Source organism: Mytilus galloprovincialis, chromosome 2, assembly GCF_965363235.1.
Source record: "Mytilus galloprovincialis chromosome 2, xbMytGall1.hap1.1, whole genome shotgun sequence".
Taxonomy (NCBI): domain Eukaryota; kingdom Metazoa; phylum Mollusca; class Bivalvia; order Mytilida; family Mytilidae; genus Mytilus; species Mytilus galloprovincialis.
In genome coordinates, this window is record NC_134839.1 from 2,049,717 (window position 1) to 2,069,572 (window position 19,856).

A 19,856-nucleotide genomic window follows, 5' to 3' on the forward strand; every position below is an offset into this window, starting at 1 on the left:
AGAATTGGCAAAATTATAATTTTGTATCAATTTTTATTGATTTTTTTGCCTTTTTAGCACACTTATCTCCCATATCAATGCAAATCTCCATAGGAATTTTAAAATCATGATTTTTGTCGAGCCTTCGACTTTAGTCGAAAAAGCGAGACTAAGCGATCCTACATTCCGTCGTCGTCGGCGTGGTCGTCGGCGTCCACAAATATTCACTCTGTGATTAAAGTTTTTGAAATTTTAATAACTTTCTTAAACTATACTGAATTTCTACCAAACTTGGATAGAAGCTTGTTTATGATCATAAGAAAGTATCCAGAAGTAAATTTTGTAAAAATAAAATTCCATTTTTTCCGTATTTTACCTATAAATGGACTTAGTTTTTCTGCGAGGAAATATTACATTCACTCTGTGGTTAAAGTTTTTAAAATTTTAATAACTTTCATAAACTATCCTTGATTTGTACCAAACTTGGACAGAAGCTTGTTTATGATCATAAGATAGTATCAAGAAGAAAATTTTGTAAAAATAAATTTCCACTTTTCCATATTTTACTTATAAATGGACTTAGTTTTTCTGCGAGGAAACATTACATTCACTCTGTGGTTAAAGTTTTTAAAATTTTAATAACTTTCATAAACTATCCTTGATTTGTACCAAACTTGGACAGAAGCTTGTTTATGATCATAAGATAGTATCAAGAAGAAAATTTTGTAAAAATAAATTTCCACTTTTCCATATTTTACTTATAAATGGACTTAGTTTTTCTGCAAGGAAACATTACATTCACTCTGTGGTTAAAGTTTTTAAAATTTTAATAACTTTCATAAACTATCCTTGATTTGTACCAAACTTGGACAGAAGCTTTTTTATGATCATAAGATAGTATCAAGAAGAAAATTTTGTAAAAATAAATTTCCACTTTTCCGTATTTTACTTATAAATGGACTTAGTTTTTTTTGCCAGAAACAAAACATTCACTCTGTGGTTTAAGTTTTTAAAATTTTTATAATGTTCTTAAACTATCCTGGATTTCTACCAAACTTAGACAAAAGCTTGTTTCTGATCATAAGATATTATTCAGAAGTAAATTTTGTAATAAAAAAATTAACTTTTTCCGTATTTTACTTATAAATGAACTTAGTTTTTCTTCCAGTTAACATTACATACAGTCTGCAGTTAAAGATTATAAAACATTTATTAGATTCATAAACTATTCTGGATTTTTTACCAAACTTGGAAGCTTCTTTCAATCAAAAGACAGTATCAAGAGGGAAATTTTTATTGATGTTTTTCCTCATTTTTGTTGAGTCTGCGATTAACAGCAAAAGTAGGCGAGACACTGGGTTCCGTGGAACCCTTACGAATTTTTTTAATTAGTTGTCCTCAAGTTAGATTTTAGGGGACTTTTTTCTGTGTACATCAGGGTTATAATGCTAAAGATTAAAACTTAAAAATATTCTGTTGCAATTACTTCAAGGTTAGGGACAAATTTATGCTAGATTTACTGGCCTATTAGTCACAGATCTGAGATACAAGTAATTAAGATGGTTAATTTTAAAGTTGTTTTTTTTTTTAAATTACAATAATATATAGCTATCTCCAAGTTATGATAGATAGATAAAATATACTGTATTTATTGGTGTTAAGTGTACAATGGCAAATACAAAATGCATATCAAGTACATGTTAAAGTTACATTTGTATATGCAAATGATCCCGACTTTAATAAAAATAAAAATTTGCACTGAATTTGATTTTAAATGTGTTAGTTCAGGAGGCAACAGTTCACTTCCTCTTCCTCTTTGTTTTAATTTTAGATTTCTTCATATAAACATTAGGCAGTTTTTTTAAGCAGTTCACTATTTTTCTAAATCATCAGACGCAGAAGATGAAATATTACCATCATATACATTTGTACGTATATATAATGCAAAAAAGAATAAGGGACCCTAGATGCAACAATGCATCTCTGGAAAGCTCCTAATAAGCAGTATAGTATGTCTTTCTATACTTTGATGTTATACTTTTGTTTCAGATAATGGTGAAGGTTGGTACCTACATGTATTAAAACTTTTAAACACGCTGCAATTGTTTGCACCTGTCTGAAGTTAAGAATATATGTTCAGTACATATATATATATATATATATAGAGTCTATAAGAATCTACCAACCAGTAAACTTAATAGGTATTGGATCATCAAAATTGACAATACTACTACGAGTCTAAATTGAAAACTACGTTCAAACCTATAATTGCGTTGGATAAAAACCACAATTTTTATACATGTGCATGTAAAACAAATTTCGTTGTAGAATATATACATACATACACATACTTTATAGCCTGTTGTTCGGTGTGAGCCAAGGCTCCGTGCTGAAGGCCGTACATTGACCTATAATGGTTTACTTTTTTAAATTGTTATTTGGATGGAGAGTTGTCTCATTGGCACTCACACCACATCTTCCTATATCTATAGTTTTCATTTGTTGATGTGGTTCATAAAAGATTCTCATTTCTTGTGTTTCATATATATAGATTAGACCGTTGGTTTCCTCCTTTGAATGGTTTTATATACATTGTATACTAGTCATTTTTGGGGCCTTTTATACATTTTAGCTTGGTGTTTGGTTTGGGCCAAGGCTAAAAGCATATGTATGTGTTAAAGACAGTACTTTGATCTATAATAGTTTACTTTTACAAATTGTGAATTGGATGGAGAGTTGTCTCATTGGCACTCATACCACATCTTCTTGTACATGTATCATGTATCTACATGTAAGTCATTATTAAGGATCTGTGTTAAGTAATCATAAATCTGACCTTTCTTTGAAGAAAATACATGTATAATACATGTATGTTGAAACATCAAAATCATGAAGGACAGTCATAGACAGTATTGAACAAAATACTATGATATACATGTAGGTTTTCTATAATTTTAAATATTGAGGTACAACATGCATTGCACAACTTTATAACTATTTTGATATGAGTGTCACTGATGAGTCTTATGTAGACGAAACACGCATATGGCGTACTAAATTATAATCCTGGTACCTTTGATAACTATTTAGTGAATATCAGAGTTTTGCATTGAAAGTAGCACTTTTTAAAAATGAATAAACCTCTGCAGCTGGATGACTATGAAAGTTTTGTTTTGTTGGATTGTTGTCTCATTTCTCATTTTATTCAGGCCCACATACATCTCTAATAATTCATATGAATAAAAATAATCTCAATTATATTAAGTTTTTCAGTAACTCTGTTTCATCTGTACAATATTATAAAAAATGATTGAATGTAAATTTGATATGATGTAATGAATTGATTCGTATTACAAAATGCTGAAATGGCTTTTAATAAACTTGCAGGTGATGATTTGAAAGGTTCGGACTGTCCAATTTGTCTACATGCAAATGTGACTTTTACTACATGTAGGACTCTGCATTTTATTACCTACATTTTTGTACAATGTATAGATAAAATGTGTTGACAATCAAATAAAGAGGCAATCTCTCATTTAGTATACTAAAATTGAGAAAGGAAATGGGGAATGTGTCAAAGCAACAACAACCTGACCATAGAGCAGACAACACCCGAAGGCCACCAATGGGTCCTCAATGTAGCGAGAATTCCTGCACCCGTAGGTGTCCTTCAACTGGCGTATACTGGTCCGAGACCACCATTGTCGTCCCTTGATTTTCGTTGTTCACAAATATAGTCCCTAGTGTTGACAGTGGGTTACTTGCCATTAATTTTTATACCCCTTCCAAATTTATTTCTCCATGTTTAATGCCTCAAATTGCAAGTAGGGGGGTGAAATTACACTGTAAAAAAATTTGGGTCCAGAATTTTAAAGGAAAGTAGTGATTTGGTCCAGCTGAAAACGGTTTAAAATTAGCACTTCGGAAGCTGTCAAAAGATTTCAAGACACCCTAAACATAAAATCGTCCATATTTTGAGTTAGAGACCATGAAGTTTTCTATAATTTTGATATAATTTGTCCCAAAAGTAGTACAACACACTGTAAAAGTTTCTTTGAGAAAGCACAGGTGGGATTTTTTTTTATTTTCATTTATGTTCTAAAAGAAATGCACTACAAAATAATTGTGGTCTCGGACCTACTAGTACAGTGATAATGGACGTCATACTAAATTCTGAATTATACACAAGAAACTAAAATTAAAAATCATACAAGACTAACAAAGGCCATGGCCAGAGGCTCCTGACTTGGGACAGGCCCAAAACAACTGTTTTTAAGGACATTCATATATAAACAATAATGAACACAAATATGCATACCAACTATTAGTAAATCTACTATCATGATTTATAATTGCCTGTTTGTAGATTTTAAACTAGCAATTATGCTTCAAATAGACAATCGCATATAAGTCTAAGGATCATCACATTTCAGCATAGACCATCACACTTTCAGTCTGTGCCAAAAACTTTTTCATCTACTAGTCTAAAAGCTATATATCAAAACTTGTCCCTATATGACTACAATGTATATAAAATTTTGAAAATTTTCTCTAGTCCAAATCAATATATACTAGTCAGCTGGGGCATCGAACTAGTGGCTTACGGTGCAGACTGCACATTAGTTAGTGTACAGACCATTGCACTTTGGAGTAGACCATCGCACTTCAGGATACTGACCATTGCAATTCAGCGAATGACCAATGCACTTTATTGTGACCATCGCACTTCATCGTAAGCATCGCACTTCATGTACCCATTGTCAAAGGGTACGTAGTAATGGGAGTACCTTTATGATGAATAATAGTAAAAATTCTTGCCAAATGACGTTAACAGTAGTTTATTGTGTATGACAATAAATTGAACACTGATTTTGAGAATCACATTATTTTTTTTCCAAATAAAACGTTAACGATAATTATCAGATTATCTGACAAATCATGATCAGGATATTTTGACAAATAACGAGAAATTTTTTAGAACAATTTGACGCTAATGGTAGCTGAAAAAAAGACCGTTTAACACGAATCCGGGTCCGTTCGCGCCCATTCACGTTCGCACCCACTCATGTTCGCCCCCTTTCACTTTCGCACCCTACATATTCGCACCCAAAGTCCGTTCGCACCCTACATGTTCGCGCCCTATTTCAACTTTGTAATCAAGTAGTATTCTTATAAGAATTATTGTTTTCATTGTCTCAAAATAAAGTGATACAGCATTTTTTGTGTTGAATAAATCTTAATCATGTTTTGGATAGTGTATTGTTAAAAAAAAAAAAAATTCCTTTCTAAATAAAGTGGGATTCTGTCAACGTTTTATTTTGTGTTGAATAACTCTTTATCATGTTTTGGTTAGTGTATTACTATAACATGTATTACTTTGTTTCATTGACTTGTTTCAAAATGAAGTGAGATTCTGACTACGTTTGTTTTTTTGAGTCTTGAATAAATTTTATCATGTTTTGGTTATAATAGTGTATTGCTATATTTTATTGTTTCATTGTTACAGATCAAAGGGACCAAGCTGTTAAAAACAATTATCTTTTGTGTTTTTCATTTATAATCTTCAATCTTTTACTCATACCAAGCTATAAATACATCCAGTATTTACACGAAAGCAATTAAAAACAACAATGATGATTTTCCAATTATTCAACTGGAATTTGAATTAAAATTGGGCGCGAACGTGTAGAGTGCGAACGGACCTTGGGTGCGAACGTGCGAGGTGCGAACGTGTAGGGTGCGAAAGTATATTGGGCGCGAACGGACCTGATACCGTTTAACACCTCACGGTAAAGGCAAAAGACATACTCATTTACTACCCTCTTAAAATTAAGGACTGTTTGGTATCATCAGCAATCAAGTATTTTCAATAAGGAATCTGGATCGAATGACTTTTTTCCATTTAACTGACAATAAGATAATGCTTAATGGATATTATACTATCTAAAAAGCTTATATATATTTAGGCAGCAACCATTTGATTTTCTGGGGGGGGCTATGGTTTTTTTTGGAAAAAAAAGTTTGTTTCCAGTTTTTGGAGAAAAAAATAATTTGTTTTAGATTCTGAGAAAAAAAAATTGTTTGTTTCACCCTCAGCTGCCACTATATGTAATGCTAAAATTGAAAGAAAAAAATTGTTTTCGACTTTTCACGAAAAAAATAGATTGTTTTTCGCCGCAGGCGAAAAAAAAAATTTGTCCAGAAAAAAAAACCATAGCCCCCCCCAGAAAATCAAATGGTTGCTGCCTTATAAATACTTTCATGAAAATAAACACGTACAAGGGTGGCGAACGAACATGTAAAACACACGAAAGATCACGAAAGCAAAGAATTATGATTTTCGTTTACCTGGTTTATCCATCCTACTGATTCGATTCAAAAAGGGTTAATCTCTCAACCTCATAGATCCTCCTTTCTAAAATAGTATCTTCCATTTGAACGCTCATCAACATTGAAGTAGATTAAGAGTACATTTCCTTTTAGCATCATTCATCACTTCCCGTTTCATTCCTCGGAACGAGGCTATCAAAACACAACTGATACACGACTGTTGTGCATTTATCAGTCATTTATTGGGTTTCATACGTATGGACTTGTGGATTTAATTCAAGAGAGATATTTTTTGACACAAAAAAATCTACAATTTCATTATTTTTATAGGTTAATTATTCAGTGCGGGACATTAGAAATTCAAGATGGCGCTGAAAATAGCAGTGCACGAAAGTAAACAGATTTCATTTCCTTTACAATGTTTACATCTGCAATATGTATATGATGAAATACATTCTGTCAAATTAATAGCAACACTATTTCCAATTTATTTATTTACAGTTTTAGAACGAAAACATTGTTGTCGAAGGACACTCACATTTATTTTGAAAGTTTTGATCGATTTTTCGTCAAAACTCGGATCACACCCCTTAGAAAATATTTTAGAGATTTCTAAGTATATTGTCTTAGTAAACCTGTGTGTTTTAACTCTCACATTATAACTTCATGCAGTATAACAGTATGATTGCATGTGCAATGAATACGAAATCGTCTTAAATGTCCAGGATAGGTTTACAGGGTCTGCTGAAATAAACGTATAGTTTTACACTTTTGTTATTTAGCTGAATTTTGCCTCTGAATAACCTTAGATTTTCTCCAAATAACCTTCTGAAGTTAAGCAACAATTAATGTTAAATATGTTTTGAATATGTGTATGAAATTTGAAGTTGTTTGGACTTCAACTTCATCAAAAACCACCTTGACCAAAAACTTTAACCTTAAGTGGGACAGACAGGCGAAAGAACAAACAAGGAACACACAGACCGAAAAACATAATGCCCGTACATGGGCAATAAAAACAATCAAGCCTTTACCAAAGCTGTTGTGAATCATGGGGAAAATTAGAAGCAATAAAAGGGAAAACTATGAGTCCCTTTCATTGATATCACAAACTCACATTAAGTTTAACTTACAGAACACCCCCCCCCCCCCCCCCCCCCCAATAATAATGATAATATTTATAAGTCAATATTTCTGGACAACACCTTCTTTATTTTATTCTTTTTGCTTATAACATGTATAATACTGAAAAAAAATATATCTTAAACATATTTAACATGGGTGCCGAAATAACTACATCTGGTTGCTGATTTGACCAAGTGCTGATTTGACTAGAATTTGCCAAATTTGCATACAAGTGTAAATACGTCTATTTCAAACCAGATTATTTTTGTATGGGAGTAACAATTTAAGTAAGACAAATAGTATACATGTAGCATGAATAATTTTTGGCAAACATACAATGTATTAATATTTTTACGTAAAAAGTAACAAGATAGGTGTTTTAATTAATGTATGCCATGATGGGGTCCCACAATGCATAAATACTTTACGGGAAAACTTGTGTCTGTCTTATACATTACCAGGCTGACCCATCAAGGCCTCGGTTGAAATTTATCTAAATGTATGCAGAAGGGGGGGGGGGGGATGGGTTTGGTGGGAAGCCAATAGCCAATATTGCATTGAGCCTTGACATCGTTTCCATCTGATATCCTGAATTATGGTATGGTATTAGAGGCATTTTATGTAAATAATCAAACAATAATCAGATAATCTATCTTTTAATCTTGTTAATCATGTTAATCAATCATTCAATTAAAAATATAAGTATTTATGAGAGACATTTTGTAAATTCTAATTGTTGTTTATTTAGAAATTACAAATGATGTCATCCTGGCAGTCAAGAAACCAAATGAGTGGAAGGTTTTGGTGGTGGACCAGCTTAGCAAACGGATGATCTCCAGTTGTTGTAGAATGTGTGAGATAATGTCCGAGGGAATCACATGTAAGTTTACAAATATTCATGCTATGTATTTTTTTCTTTATATGAATGAAATGAGATTAGAGGTACATGTATATGTCAATGAGACTATACATTTGTAACCAAACAGCAGGTTAAAGGTTATCTAACTATAAAAATGCTTAAGGTCCATACAGTCTTCTACAATCTCGGACTCTACAAACGAGTCAACGCCATCATGGCCATATTGCAGATTCATTTATTGTCGAGCCTTCGACTTTAGTCGAAAAAGCGAGACTAAGCGATCCTACATTCCGTCGTCGGCGGCGGCGTCCACAAATATTCACTCTATGGTTAAAGTTTTTGAAATTTTAATAACTTTCTAAAACTATACTGAATTTCTACCAAACTTGGACAGAAGCTTGTTTATGATCATAAGAAAGTATCCAGAAGTAAATTTTGTAAAAATAAAATTCCATTTTTTCCGTATTTTACTTATAAATGGACTTAGTTTTTCTGCGAGGAAACATTACATTCACTCTGTGGTTAAAGTTTTTAAAATTTTAATTACTTTCATAAACTATCCTTGATTTGTACCAAACTTGGACAGAAGCTTGTTTATGATCATAAGATAGTATCAAGAAGAAAATTTTGAAAAATAAATTTCCACTTTTCCGTATTTTACTTATAAATGGACTTAGTTTTTCTGCGAGGAAACATTACATTCACTCTGTGGTTAAAGTTTTTAAAATTTTAATAACTTTCATAAACTATCCTTGATTTGTACTAAACTATCCTTGATTTGTACCAAACTTGGACAGAAGCTTGTTTATGATCATAAGATAGTATCAAGAAGAAAATTTTGTAAAAATAAATTTCCACTTTTCCGTATTTTACTTATAAATGGACTTAGTTTTTTTGCCAGAAACAAAACATTCACTCTGTGGTTTAAGTTTTTAAAATTTTTATAATGTTCTTAAACTATCCTGGATTTCTACCAAACTTAGACAAAAGCTTGTTTCTGATCATAAGATATTATTCAGAAGTAAATTTTGTAAAAAAAAAAATCACTTTTTCCGTATTTTACTTATAAATGGACTTAGTTTTTCTTCCAGTTAACATTACATACAGTCTGCAGTTAAAGTTTATAAAACATTTATTAGATTCATAAACTATCCTGGATTTTTTTTACCAAACTTGGAAGCTTCTTTCAATCAAAAGACAGTATTGAGAGGGAAATTTTTATTGATGTTTTTCCTCATTTTTGTTGAGTCTGCAATTAACAGCAAAAGTAGGCGAGACACTGGGTTCCGTGGAACCCTTACAAATTTTATTTTCCATGGATCCCAATTTTCATGGATATTTTATGCGTTTCCCTCAGTTTTAGTTTGTTACCCCGATTTTGTTTTTTGTCCATGGATTTATGAATTTTGAACAGCGGTATACTATTGTTGCCTTTATTTATGCTCCATTATCAAAAAGACGAATGCAAGAATTTCAAAATTACTCAAAGTATGAAAAGTCAGAGAAGATATAAGACATGTAAGAATGTAAAAAGGAGCAATGAAAGAAAAACTATAATTGAAAAAAAAAAAGCAGATAACACCATGGCCAGTGTACATGGTGTATACAAAAAGTCAGACAAAAAATCATTTGGTCAAACAGAATTTTTTTAGATTTTACAGCTAAAAATATCGTACAACTTGTCAGATTTCCTTTTCGGTCAAACAAACTCTACTACAGTTGTGCGCATACTGCATAGCCCCCAAAAAATTGCGAGAGAAAAAACCAAACAAGCCTACAAAACACTACAATGAGTACTTCCTTGGGTGAAAGTGGGTACTCCTGAAGTTCAGGTAAGTACAAATTTAGGGATAAGTGGCATTCGATGAAGTCACAATGGGGGACATTGGTCATTTGTTATTTGATGCATGGCATCTGTAATAATACTAAAACCATTGGAAACCCTTGGTTCAATGGCCTCCTTGTAAGCAACATGTGTTTCATTTAAGTAATCATGGTTGGAATTTTAAGCTATTGAATATCTTATCTGCTGGAAGATGTTAACTCAGTATACTGCAACAGCTTGAATGTTGCTACAGAGAAATGGAGAGTTCACAATGGGAAATTTGAAATCATCAAAGTAAGATCGGAATTTTCAATATTCATTGTTATATGATCAGATCTTTTTAAATTTATGTACATATATATACTATTTTTAATTCAGTGGTTGAAGACATTAATAAAAGGAGAGAACCACTTCCTCTACTTGAAGCAGTATATCTTCTGACTCCAATAGAAAAGGTAAATATAACATTCTTGCATCTCAAATAGAAAAAAAGGATAACTCTTACATAGATGCCAACTATTACGATTTTTCCGTAGTTTTTCCGATTTTGCGATATAAACTACGCTATTACGGTCAAAGTCGAATAGTTACGGATTCCCAATCATCGACGTTCAATTTTGTAAAACGCGGATTTTTATCATTACTTTTCCGTCCGGGTCCAGTATTTAGGAAACGCCAATCTAATGCTTCCGGTTTCTCGGGAGTTATCAACCTATTGTTGGGTAACTAATTGACTTCCGAAGAGTCAAACTTGCATTTTATTAAGTAGCTTTCCCCCTTTCTCTACTTCTCCTTGACAAAACAAAAATGTTTGAGTCGAGAACATCTGAACAATTAATGAATGGAATACATACTACAGACAACATGTTAAATGACAAATTTTAGTGTACATCACTTTGCAACCACTCGTCAGTAATTTTGATTGGTAAATGCACGTTTATAAATGATTACTGAAAACTTTTCAAAAATACGGAAAATTTGATAGTTTGTTACTGATTGTGTCAAAAGGGGGTTGGCATCTATGCTCTTACGCACACTTACATGTTGAAGTAGTTTTTCTTTTTGAATAGAAAAGGTTACTCTGACATTCTAAGACATTGTATCCTGAAACCATTTCTTACTCCAATAGAACATATACATTTATCTATACTATACAGTCTATACAAAAAGCCAATATGATTTTATAGCATGAAGAGATTTTTTTTAAGACAAAACATTGATAATATAGTCTAAATTTTGATTTGTAATACATTGTTATTCTTAGTAATTTGATATAATTCTATTGATATCGCAGGTCATTTTAGCTTTCAAATATTTTCATCAACATTTTAATCATATTAATTTATAAAAAAGATCGTCATACAAAATAAATTTATTCTTATGTTGGAACCAATAATTTTTCTCTAAAAGTTTTAAAAAAAATATCTCATTCATTGAAGGAAGTGTTTTTAGTAAAAAAAATTATAAATGGTTAAATTATTGACAAAATAGCCTTTACAACAAATCAAATGTACAAGCTTATATTTGTAATGAATTTTCTCTAGTTAAAATCAATGCAATGAATTTTCCAATTATTAAGTAAAAACTTGTTTATGATTTTTAGTCAGTACGTGCTCTGATGGTAGATTTCCAGAATCCAAACAACACACAGTATAAAAGTGCTCATGTGTTTTTCACTGAAGGTATTTATAGTATAAGAAATTTCATTGAAGAGTATATATTAATGAAAAACGTTAAATTAATTTTGTCCTTGGTGTAAAATTATTGTTATTTCTATTAACAATGTTGTAGTATATCAGTTTAAGCCATGTATCTTAAAAAAGATTGAGGGAAAAAAATAATCAGTTAAAATCAACCAACTGTCTTCTATTTATGAATAATTTTAATGATCTTAAAATTTTCATGGAAGTCATGTTATAAGTATTAAAACATAGACAATACCAATAAACTGTTCGATATTCATTCTTTCAAAAGGAATGTCTCTCATAATAGATATGGGAAGATATGATATGAGTGCCAATGAGACAACTCTCCATCCGAGTCACAATTTATAAAAGTAAACCGTTATAGGTCAAGGTACTGTCTTCAACACGGAGCCTTGGCTCACACCGTACAGCAAGCTATAAAGGGCCCCAAAAAATTACTAGTTTAAAACCATTCAAACAGGAAAACCCAATGGTCTAATCTATATAAATAATAGAGATGTGAAAAAACATATTTAAAAAGTTGTTGCTGTGTAATTTTATTCAAATCGTACTAATAAATCTTAACACTATTTGGTTTGTTTTTTTAGCATGTCCAGATGAGCTGTTTAATGAGTTATGCAAATCTTCATCAGCCAAGTTCATCAAGACATTAAAAGAAATAAACATAGCATTCCTCCCCTCAGAATCACAGACTTACTCCTTAGATTCTAGAGAAACTTTTCAGTTTTATTATAACCCATTACGTACCGCTGGACGTACCATCAACTTGGAAAGATGTGCAGAACAAATAGCCACACTGTGTGCTACATTAGGGGAATACCCTGCTGTCAGATACAGAAGGTATGGCATAGAAAAGCTCCCCTTTCTGCTTATTTGTTGTTATATGAATAAGAAAATGCGGTTTAAGTGCCAATGAGACAACTCTCCATCCAAGTCAGAATTTGTAAAAAGTTAACAATTATAGGTTAATGTATGGCCTTCAACATGGAGCCTTGCCTCTGACACACCAAACAGCAAACTACAAAGGGCCCAAAAATGATTAGTGTAATCAATTTAAACTGGAAAGCCTATCTATAAAAATCAAAACAAGAAACAGTCATTTACAGCTCAAATATTAAGAGACTTCAGAAAGAATCATGTAAAGTCATTTAAAATTTTTTATTTATTAGATATCTGTACCAGGAGTCCAAACCTAAACCAATCAGCAGTACCACCATCATAAACCACTGAAATACAATTAAACCTAAACCAATCAGCAGTACCACCATCATAAACCACTGAAATACAATTAAAACAGTGACATAATGACTGTACTGTGGTAGCTAAAATTACACTTAATTTAGAACACTTTCATTTATATGATTTTATTTTGAATAGACATTACCAATATAACCTATAAATGATACACCTTGTTTGGAAAATATCATTCAAACAAACAAAAAATCTTCTATAGATTTCTATTTTCCTTATACCAGTAGTGTTAGGTTAAAAAAGATTGGTTGACAGTAGTGCCTTTGATTTTTAGTGAATTTGACAAGAATGCAGAATTTGCTCAAATGGTACAACAAAAATTAGATGCCTATAGAGCTGATGACCATACTATGGGAGAGGTACAATGTATTAATATACTGTATATTTGTTTAATTATGGATCACTGTAAATATCATGTTTTATATATATTTATAGATTCTTACATTGATATCAGTGGAATATCAGATTTATCCAATAAAGATTGTTAAATTATCAATTTTAAAGTCAGAGCCTGGGCAAGGACTTTAAAATTCATAATTTAACTATTGAAATGGAATAAATCCGATAATTCACGAGCAACTAAGTTAGATTGTGTTTCTCTAATGATGAAAAAAAAATATTTAAATTTTTTGTTCAACTAAAATCTCCTTTTCAACTAAAATCTCCTTCGAGTGCCTTCCACATTTTAAAAAGTTGTCAATTTCATTCACACCTGTCAGCATATTTTGATTCATCCAGTGAGCTGATAAAAGTTATCACTGTTAAATTCAGCAATCAATCATCTTCTGAGATAACTGGCAACCACACTTTCATTAAAATTTTTATACAATGGGTTCAGAAAGGTGTAAAATTCCATAGAATTAGAGAAATAATTTTTCACAATTCATCTGTATTACATGACAACAAGATCTATTTGAAGTATTAAAATAATTGGGAAATGAATACTGGTATGTATTGTGGTACTAGAGATTCATTATCATTGTCATTCCTAGGTTACTAACTTAATAATTTTTGTTGATTTCATGGGTAAAGGCTTTGGGAACTACACAAGTTTGAATATTTCACTAATTTCAAATTTTCTGTAGGCTTGTATAAAGAATTTGGTAACTTTACCAAGAAATCAAATTTCCACAAAAATGCAAGTTTGAGTGAATCAACAAGAATTGGCACCTATTAAAGTAAATGAGTTCACAGTATATACAAATATTAGATTGTTGTTGTTCTATATGGTACAATGTTGTGTTTGGTATTGATGTCTGTCAGGGCAAATAAATAAGGGAATATAGATTATAGAAATAAATGTATTATTTGAATCAGCTAATGTTGAAAAACACATGTTTATGATTTGACGTAGTGTATAAAACTTGTTTGTATTGATATTTGATATATTTGTTTGTGATATTTTGACCTCATCAAAGTAATATAAACAAAATACATTTTATCAACTTTTGAAATAAATGTGATGATATATTAGACTTCATTCAACAACTTTTTAATTTCATTTATCAGACCTTGATTGACTTTGTTTTATTTTTAGGGTCCACAGAAAGATCGTTCCCAGTTGTTAATTTTAGATCGTGGATTTGATCCCATAACACCATTATTACATGATCTACATTTCCAAGCTATGGCTTATGATCTGCTGCCTATTGAAAATGATGTTTACAAGTAAGTACTGGTACAGATGAATAAAGATATTGTTTTCATAATTGATAAATGTTACTTTATTAACCAATGAATAAAAGGAGATGTTAGGAATAAACAACAACCCAGCAAATGTTATATCAAAAGACATTTTTTTTTAATCTTTTCTGTAGCTTATCTTTGTTATCCATATTTGTTCACATGTCCAAGTAGATGTTTCTTCCTACTGATGGGATAAATATTTTGTTACAAATTAGCATTTTTTGTAAAGCTTCATTTAAAAATGTACGGGTACATTTTTTTTGTAACTCCTCTTATTTTGTACACTTATTTAAAGAAAGATATGTTTCTGACTAAGTATTTTCTGCCTCTTTTTGTTGATTAGACTAACACCATTTTTTTTTCAGATATGAAAATAACGTTGGAAATGATGTAGTTGAAAAAGAGGCTCTGCTGGATGAGACAGATGAATTATGGGTAGAACTAAGACATCAACATATTGCCATAGTATCACAGTAAGTTTATCTCAACACTTCATTGGATACACAAAGAAAAGTAGGATTGAGAATTTTAGATAACACTTTGCAACTTTTTTATTTTAAAAATGGTTGTATATTATGTAATACATTTAGATGATGTTCACACAAAAAAAAAACATATAGATGTATCAGTTGTTAATAGTATTTTTTAATTATAAATGAAAAATTTAGACATAGATTAGTCTTACTTTGATTTCTTAGGAAAGAATAATCGTATCAGAAAAATGTACTTGAAAGCGTGTACATCTCATTTATTTCAGACAAGTAACGAAACAGTTAAAACAATTTGCAAAGGATAAAAAAATGACAGATGGAGAAAAAGCCAATATAAGAGATCTATCTCAAATGTTAAAGAAAATGCCTCAATATCAGAAAGAATTAAGTAAATACTCAACACACTTACATCTAGCAGAAGATTGCATGAAAATCTACCAGAAACATGTTGACAGATTATGTAAAGTAGAACAGGTAAGTAGAGTTATCTTCCTTTGAATAGAAGAAATGTTAATTTATGACAGAAGATTATACTATTTTACTACCAAGCAGAAGGCATAAACACTAGTTTTATGAGAACAACTTATCAAGGTTATTTTTGTGGCAGCATGTTTGACATGAGTTGAGGAAGAATTTGAATTTATTGTTTCTTTGTTACATATTAAGGTGTTTCGGAGTAAAATGAAAAGATTTGTCAGCTTTTTGTTGGATTAATATATTCGGAAGATGGAAAATTTTATTCTGAAAACTTTTACACTGACTAGCATTGAGAAATTTACGTAATGATTGATTGTTGTTTGTTTTACCATTTGCAAGTATGTTCAAGAAGAGGGACTAAAATACAAAATAGTGTTAAAATCTTTTTGATGTCTTCAATAGGGTTGTCATTCATCTTCTTCCAGAATGATTATTTTGTTGTATTAGAAATGGCAATACATAGACAAATTGTTTTTTTTAATGTCATTAATTATGAAAAATTCTTCTTTTGCACAATAAATGTCAAACCTGGTTTATCATGACAAAATATTCATTCCCAACGTGTCTCTAAAATAAGACCATTTAGAAAACTACACTGGCTTTAGTTATTTTTTTCTTAATAGTAATATCTGTGATTTATACCATAAATGATACCCTCTAGACACCTCCATTGGCAGGTAATATAAAAAGTTCATAGTAATCCAGGTAAACTTAGATTCTTAAAATATGTTAATCTGGGACATTGAAAAAGGTTAGGTTGGATTATCAGGTTTTTCCTAGTGGTCACATGAGATTAAAGGGTACAATGGAAACAGGAAAAAATATGTATGTAGGTATTTATTAAAAATTTAAGAATATATTTTTCAGGATTTGGCAATGGGTACAGATGCTGAGGGAGAGAAAATAAAAGACCATATGAGAAATATTGTACCTATATTATTGGACCAACATATAACGGCATACGATAAAATAAGAATAATATTATTATATATAATACATAAAGGAGGTAAGCTTCCAATAGTATCATAGAATTGTTTGTAGAAAATTTTATTTCTGATTTGATTTATTAGTGACGGCCAATTTCACAAAAAATCGTAATTTTTGAAAACTATCATAGTTTATTTAATAGAACTAATTGTAAAGTACCTGTTTATTGCTTCTAAAATTTGTTTAACTAGAAATCTTTGCCTAACTTAACCTCAATTTGAATCTTTTTATTTGGTATGTTGAATATTCATTTAGTCATACATACATGTACCATCAATCAGTTTAGTTAGGAATGGTTAATTTTTTCTTTCTAAAAAAAACTGAACATCCTGAAGGACCTTTTTTAAAGAAAAAAACTTAAAGATAATCATATTACAGTGTAACCTTCCTAATACGACACAGTGGGGGACCAGAAAAAAATGTCAGATTAAGCAGGGTGTCAGAATACTCAGATTTTTTCTGCAAGGATATAGGTATAGTTTGGGACCATGAAAATGTGTCAGTTAAAGCAGGATGTTGGAATACTCAGGTGTCGGATGAGGCAGGTTACTCTGTAGTACTTATTAAATAATAATAAATAATATTAAATACAATTGCATATGAAAGGTTTTAAAAAAAAACAAAACTAGAGGCTACTGGTATTTGACATGTTTAACCTATGATTTGACCTTTATATACAATTACAGATGATAAGGCTGAGGAAGGTATAAAAGTTTAATTGCACACCTGTTAAACTAGATATTTAAAACATGTACTTTTTGCAGTGCAGTTTACCTGGAAATTCTTCCAGTATATATTATGCTTTTTATTTGCGATGAATTAAATTTGATTAATTGTTCTACTTATTTTTATTGACTGTATGATATTTGCATGAGGAGGATGTTTCACGTCTGCTCAGCTTTCTGGGTTTAGAAAGGGGAGATCATTTTAGGAATTATACATCACTGGCATTTTATGTAAAAAATACTTTACAATTACTTAAGTAATAACATGCCATTACTATTTTAACTGTAAAATACTTCATCATGGGGATTTTTTTTATTTGTGAACTGTCACTTTGGGAGGAAATCATAGGTTCACGCAATTGATGAGCAAAATTAAGAATATTTTTATTTTGGAAATCAGTAGATCTTTAGGAACCTTCAGATGCATGGCATACTTAAGCTCAATTACAGCTGTTTTCCGACACAATTATTTAAAGGTCCTAAAATGTTTGGAATGAACTGGCTGCAATAAACCTGCAGAATGGACAATTTCATCTAACTCATATATGATATAAACATAAATCATCATAATATATGACTGACAATTTACAATTTTGTAGCTTAGGAATTAACAACCCACAAATTACATTTCATTAAAAAAAAAATGTTGGGGGTGTAACAAATTTTAAAATTCTCAAAAAAACCCTGAAACACCAAAAATATAAGTTGCCTATTATAGAAGGAATTTTTACTATGATGGTAGATTTCAACATAGTATGAATATATAAATTCTCTTTATGTTGAAAGTACTGTATATATTTTCCCCTCAAGATGTTAATAATTTAGTTTATGTGTTAAAATTTAAATTCAAGTTACAAAGAGTGGGTAAATATTTCAATTTTTGAGCAATCTGAAAGAGTTTGTTTATATGGATAAAATAAAGATGCATCTTCATATTTGAGACTAGATAATTGTTTGATATTATTTCAGTTTAAAATAACTCCTGTTTCTATTATGGAGAATAAACAAAACTCTGCCATTGGACAAATGTAAACAAATTGTTACACCTCTAATGATACATTGATCCATACCTCATTATGCTTTATTCAGTTTTCTTTCTTGTACAGTTACACACACTACTAAACAAACTACCTGAAATTGTCATATTCTTGGTACTTTTTCATGAAGGAAAGCATGGTGAACTTTGATATAGACCTTCCTGTTTTCTAACACTAAAATCCATCATTAAATGTTGAATAGTAAAATAGAAAACATTTAATTGGTTTAATATACAATCCATGAAAAAGTTTTATTATTATTTATTTTCTTATTTTGTTGTTTATTAATTATTGTTAATTGTTTATTGTCGGACTAAGAGTATAAAAGTTTTACTTATAAAATAGATAAAAATCTAGGTGGCTGACTTGAGTATTGCGTACATCTCATAAGGGTTTTATATAATTTATCATGATGATTGGATGGGATGCGCTCATATTGAATGTGAGGGTGCATTTTCCTCAGAATTTTGTTAGATAAAAAGATTTTTTTTTATATTATGGGTAGTTAGGGTCTTAAAATAGTGTCCGATGCATTTTATTATGGCACAGTCCTAATTTATTGTGTTTAAGAAATATTTTACAGAATTTATACTCTACACAGGTAAATAAAATATTTTATGACCCTTTTTATTCCCCCTCTTTGAAGTCATTATAGGTGATTGGATTTTCCTATGAATTTTAACATTATTTTTTACCTTTGATTACAGGAATATCAGATGAAAATTTATCCAAGTTAGTTCAGCATGCACAGATTCCTCAGGAAGAGAAGTGTATAATAACTAACATGCAAAACTTAGGAGTACCGATTGTACAAGATGTAAGTCACAGGTGTTGTAAATCCAAAGCTTGATTTTGTGTTAAAACTGTATTAAGCCCAACAGGTAACATGATAAAATCAACCATACTAGTTGCACTGTTTATTGCATAGATCCTAGAAATTAGATTTAAGAGTCACACCTACAACTTCTTTTCTTATTAATATTCAAATGAAAGAGCAAGGTCAACTAATTTTAGAATGAAAAAAGCAAGGTCAAATAATTTTAAAATGAAAAGAGCAAGGTCAAATAATTTTAAAATGAAAAGAGCAAGGTCAGATATATAACATATATGTTTTATTAAATACCAGGCTAGACTTTGTTCTCTACACACTTAAAAGTAGATATTAAATACTTTGTTAAAATGACAATATGATTATGTTCACTCACGCCTTTTGATGCATCTAAAAATGATGAAAACTAATTTATTGATTTAAAAGCAAATTCAAAGAGATAAATCGTGGATTTCTATCAAATGTTTAAAATGTTTATACTTTAAGCACATCATATCCTGTTTGTTTAGTTCCTATACCCTCAACTCTCTATGTTTTATTTTGTTTTTG

General features: G+C 30.6%; 2 protein-coding genes across 15 annotated transcripts in view; one reads left to right on the forward strand and one right to left on the reverse strand.

The window, feature by feature from the left end:
• Positions 1 to 6,487, reverse strand: part of LOC143062667 (rap guanine nucleotide exchange factor 1-like) — an 86,492-nt gene extending 80,005 nt beyond the window's left edge. Inside the window, exon 1 of one of the 2 annotated variants that reach the window (XM_076234378.1) lies at positions 6,328 to 6,487. In XM_076234378.1, the coding sequence (XP_076090493.1) occupies positions 6,328 to 6,340 (13 nt within the window). In that variant the 5' untranslated portion in view covers positions 6,341 to 6,487. The remainder of the gene's footprint in view (positions 1 to 6,327) is intronic. The other variant, XM_076234372.1, reaches the window with a different exon arrangement.
• A 77-nt stretch (positions 6,488 to 6,564) lies between these two features.
• Positions 6,565 to 19,856, forward strand: part of LOC143062669 (syntaxin-binding protein 1-like) — a 36,872-nt gene continuing 23,580 nt past the window's right edge. For 8 of the 13 annotated variants that reach the window (XM_076234386.1, XM_076234389.1, XM_076234388.1 and 5 more), the window contains exons 1-12: positions 6,565 to 6,702; positions 8,183 to 8,314; positions 10,497 to 10,573; positions 11,722 to 11,800; positions 12,412 to 12,664; positions 13,350 to 13,434; positions 14,613 to 14,743; positions 15,127 to 15,234; positions 15,519 to 15,726; positions 16,597 to 16,735; positions 17,403 to 17,420; positions 19,186 to 19,295. In XM_076234386.1, coding sequence (XP_076090501.1) covers positions 6,675 to 6,702; positions 8,183 to 8,314; positions 10,497 to 10,573; positions 11,722 to 11,800; positions 12,412 to 12,664; positions 13,350 to 13,434; positions 14,613 to 14,743; positions 15,127 to 15,234; positions 15,519 to 15,726; positions 16,597 to 16,735; positions 17,403 to 17,420; positions 19,186 to 19,295 — 1,368 coding nt within the window. In that variant the 5' untranslated portion in view covers positions 6,565 to 6,674. The remainder of the gene's footprint in view (positions 6,703 to 8,182; positions 8,315 to 10,496; positions 10,574 to 11,721; positions 11,801 to 12,411; positions 12,665 to 13,349; positions 13,435 to 14,612; positions 14,744 to 15,126; positions 15,235 to 15,518; positions 15,727 to 16,596; positions 16,736 to 17,402; positions 17,421 to 19,185; positions 19,296 to 19,856) is intronic. The other 5 variants (XM_076234387.1, XM_076234392.1, XM_076234396.1 and 2 more) reach the window with 1 other exon arrangement.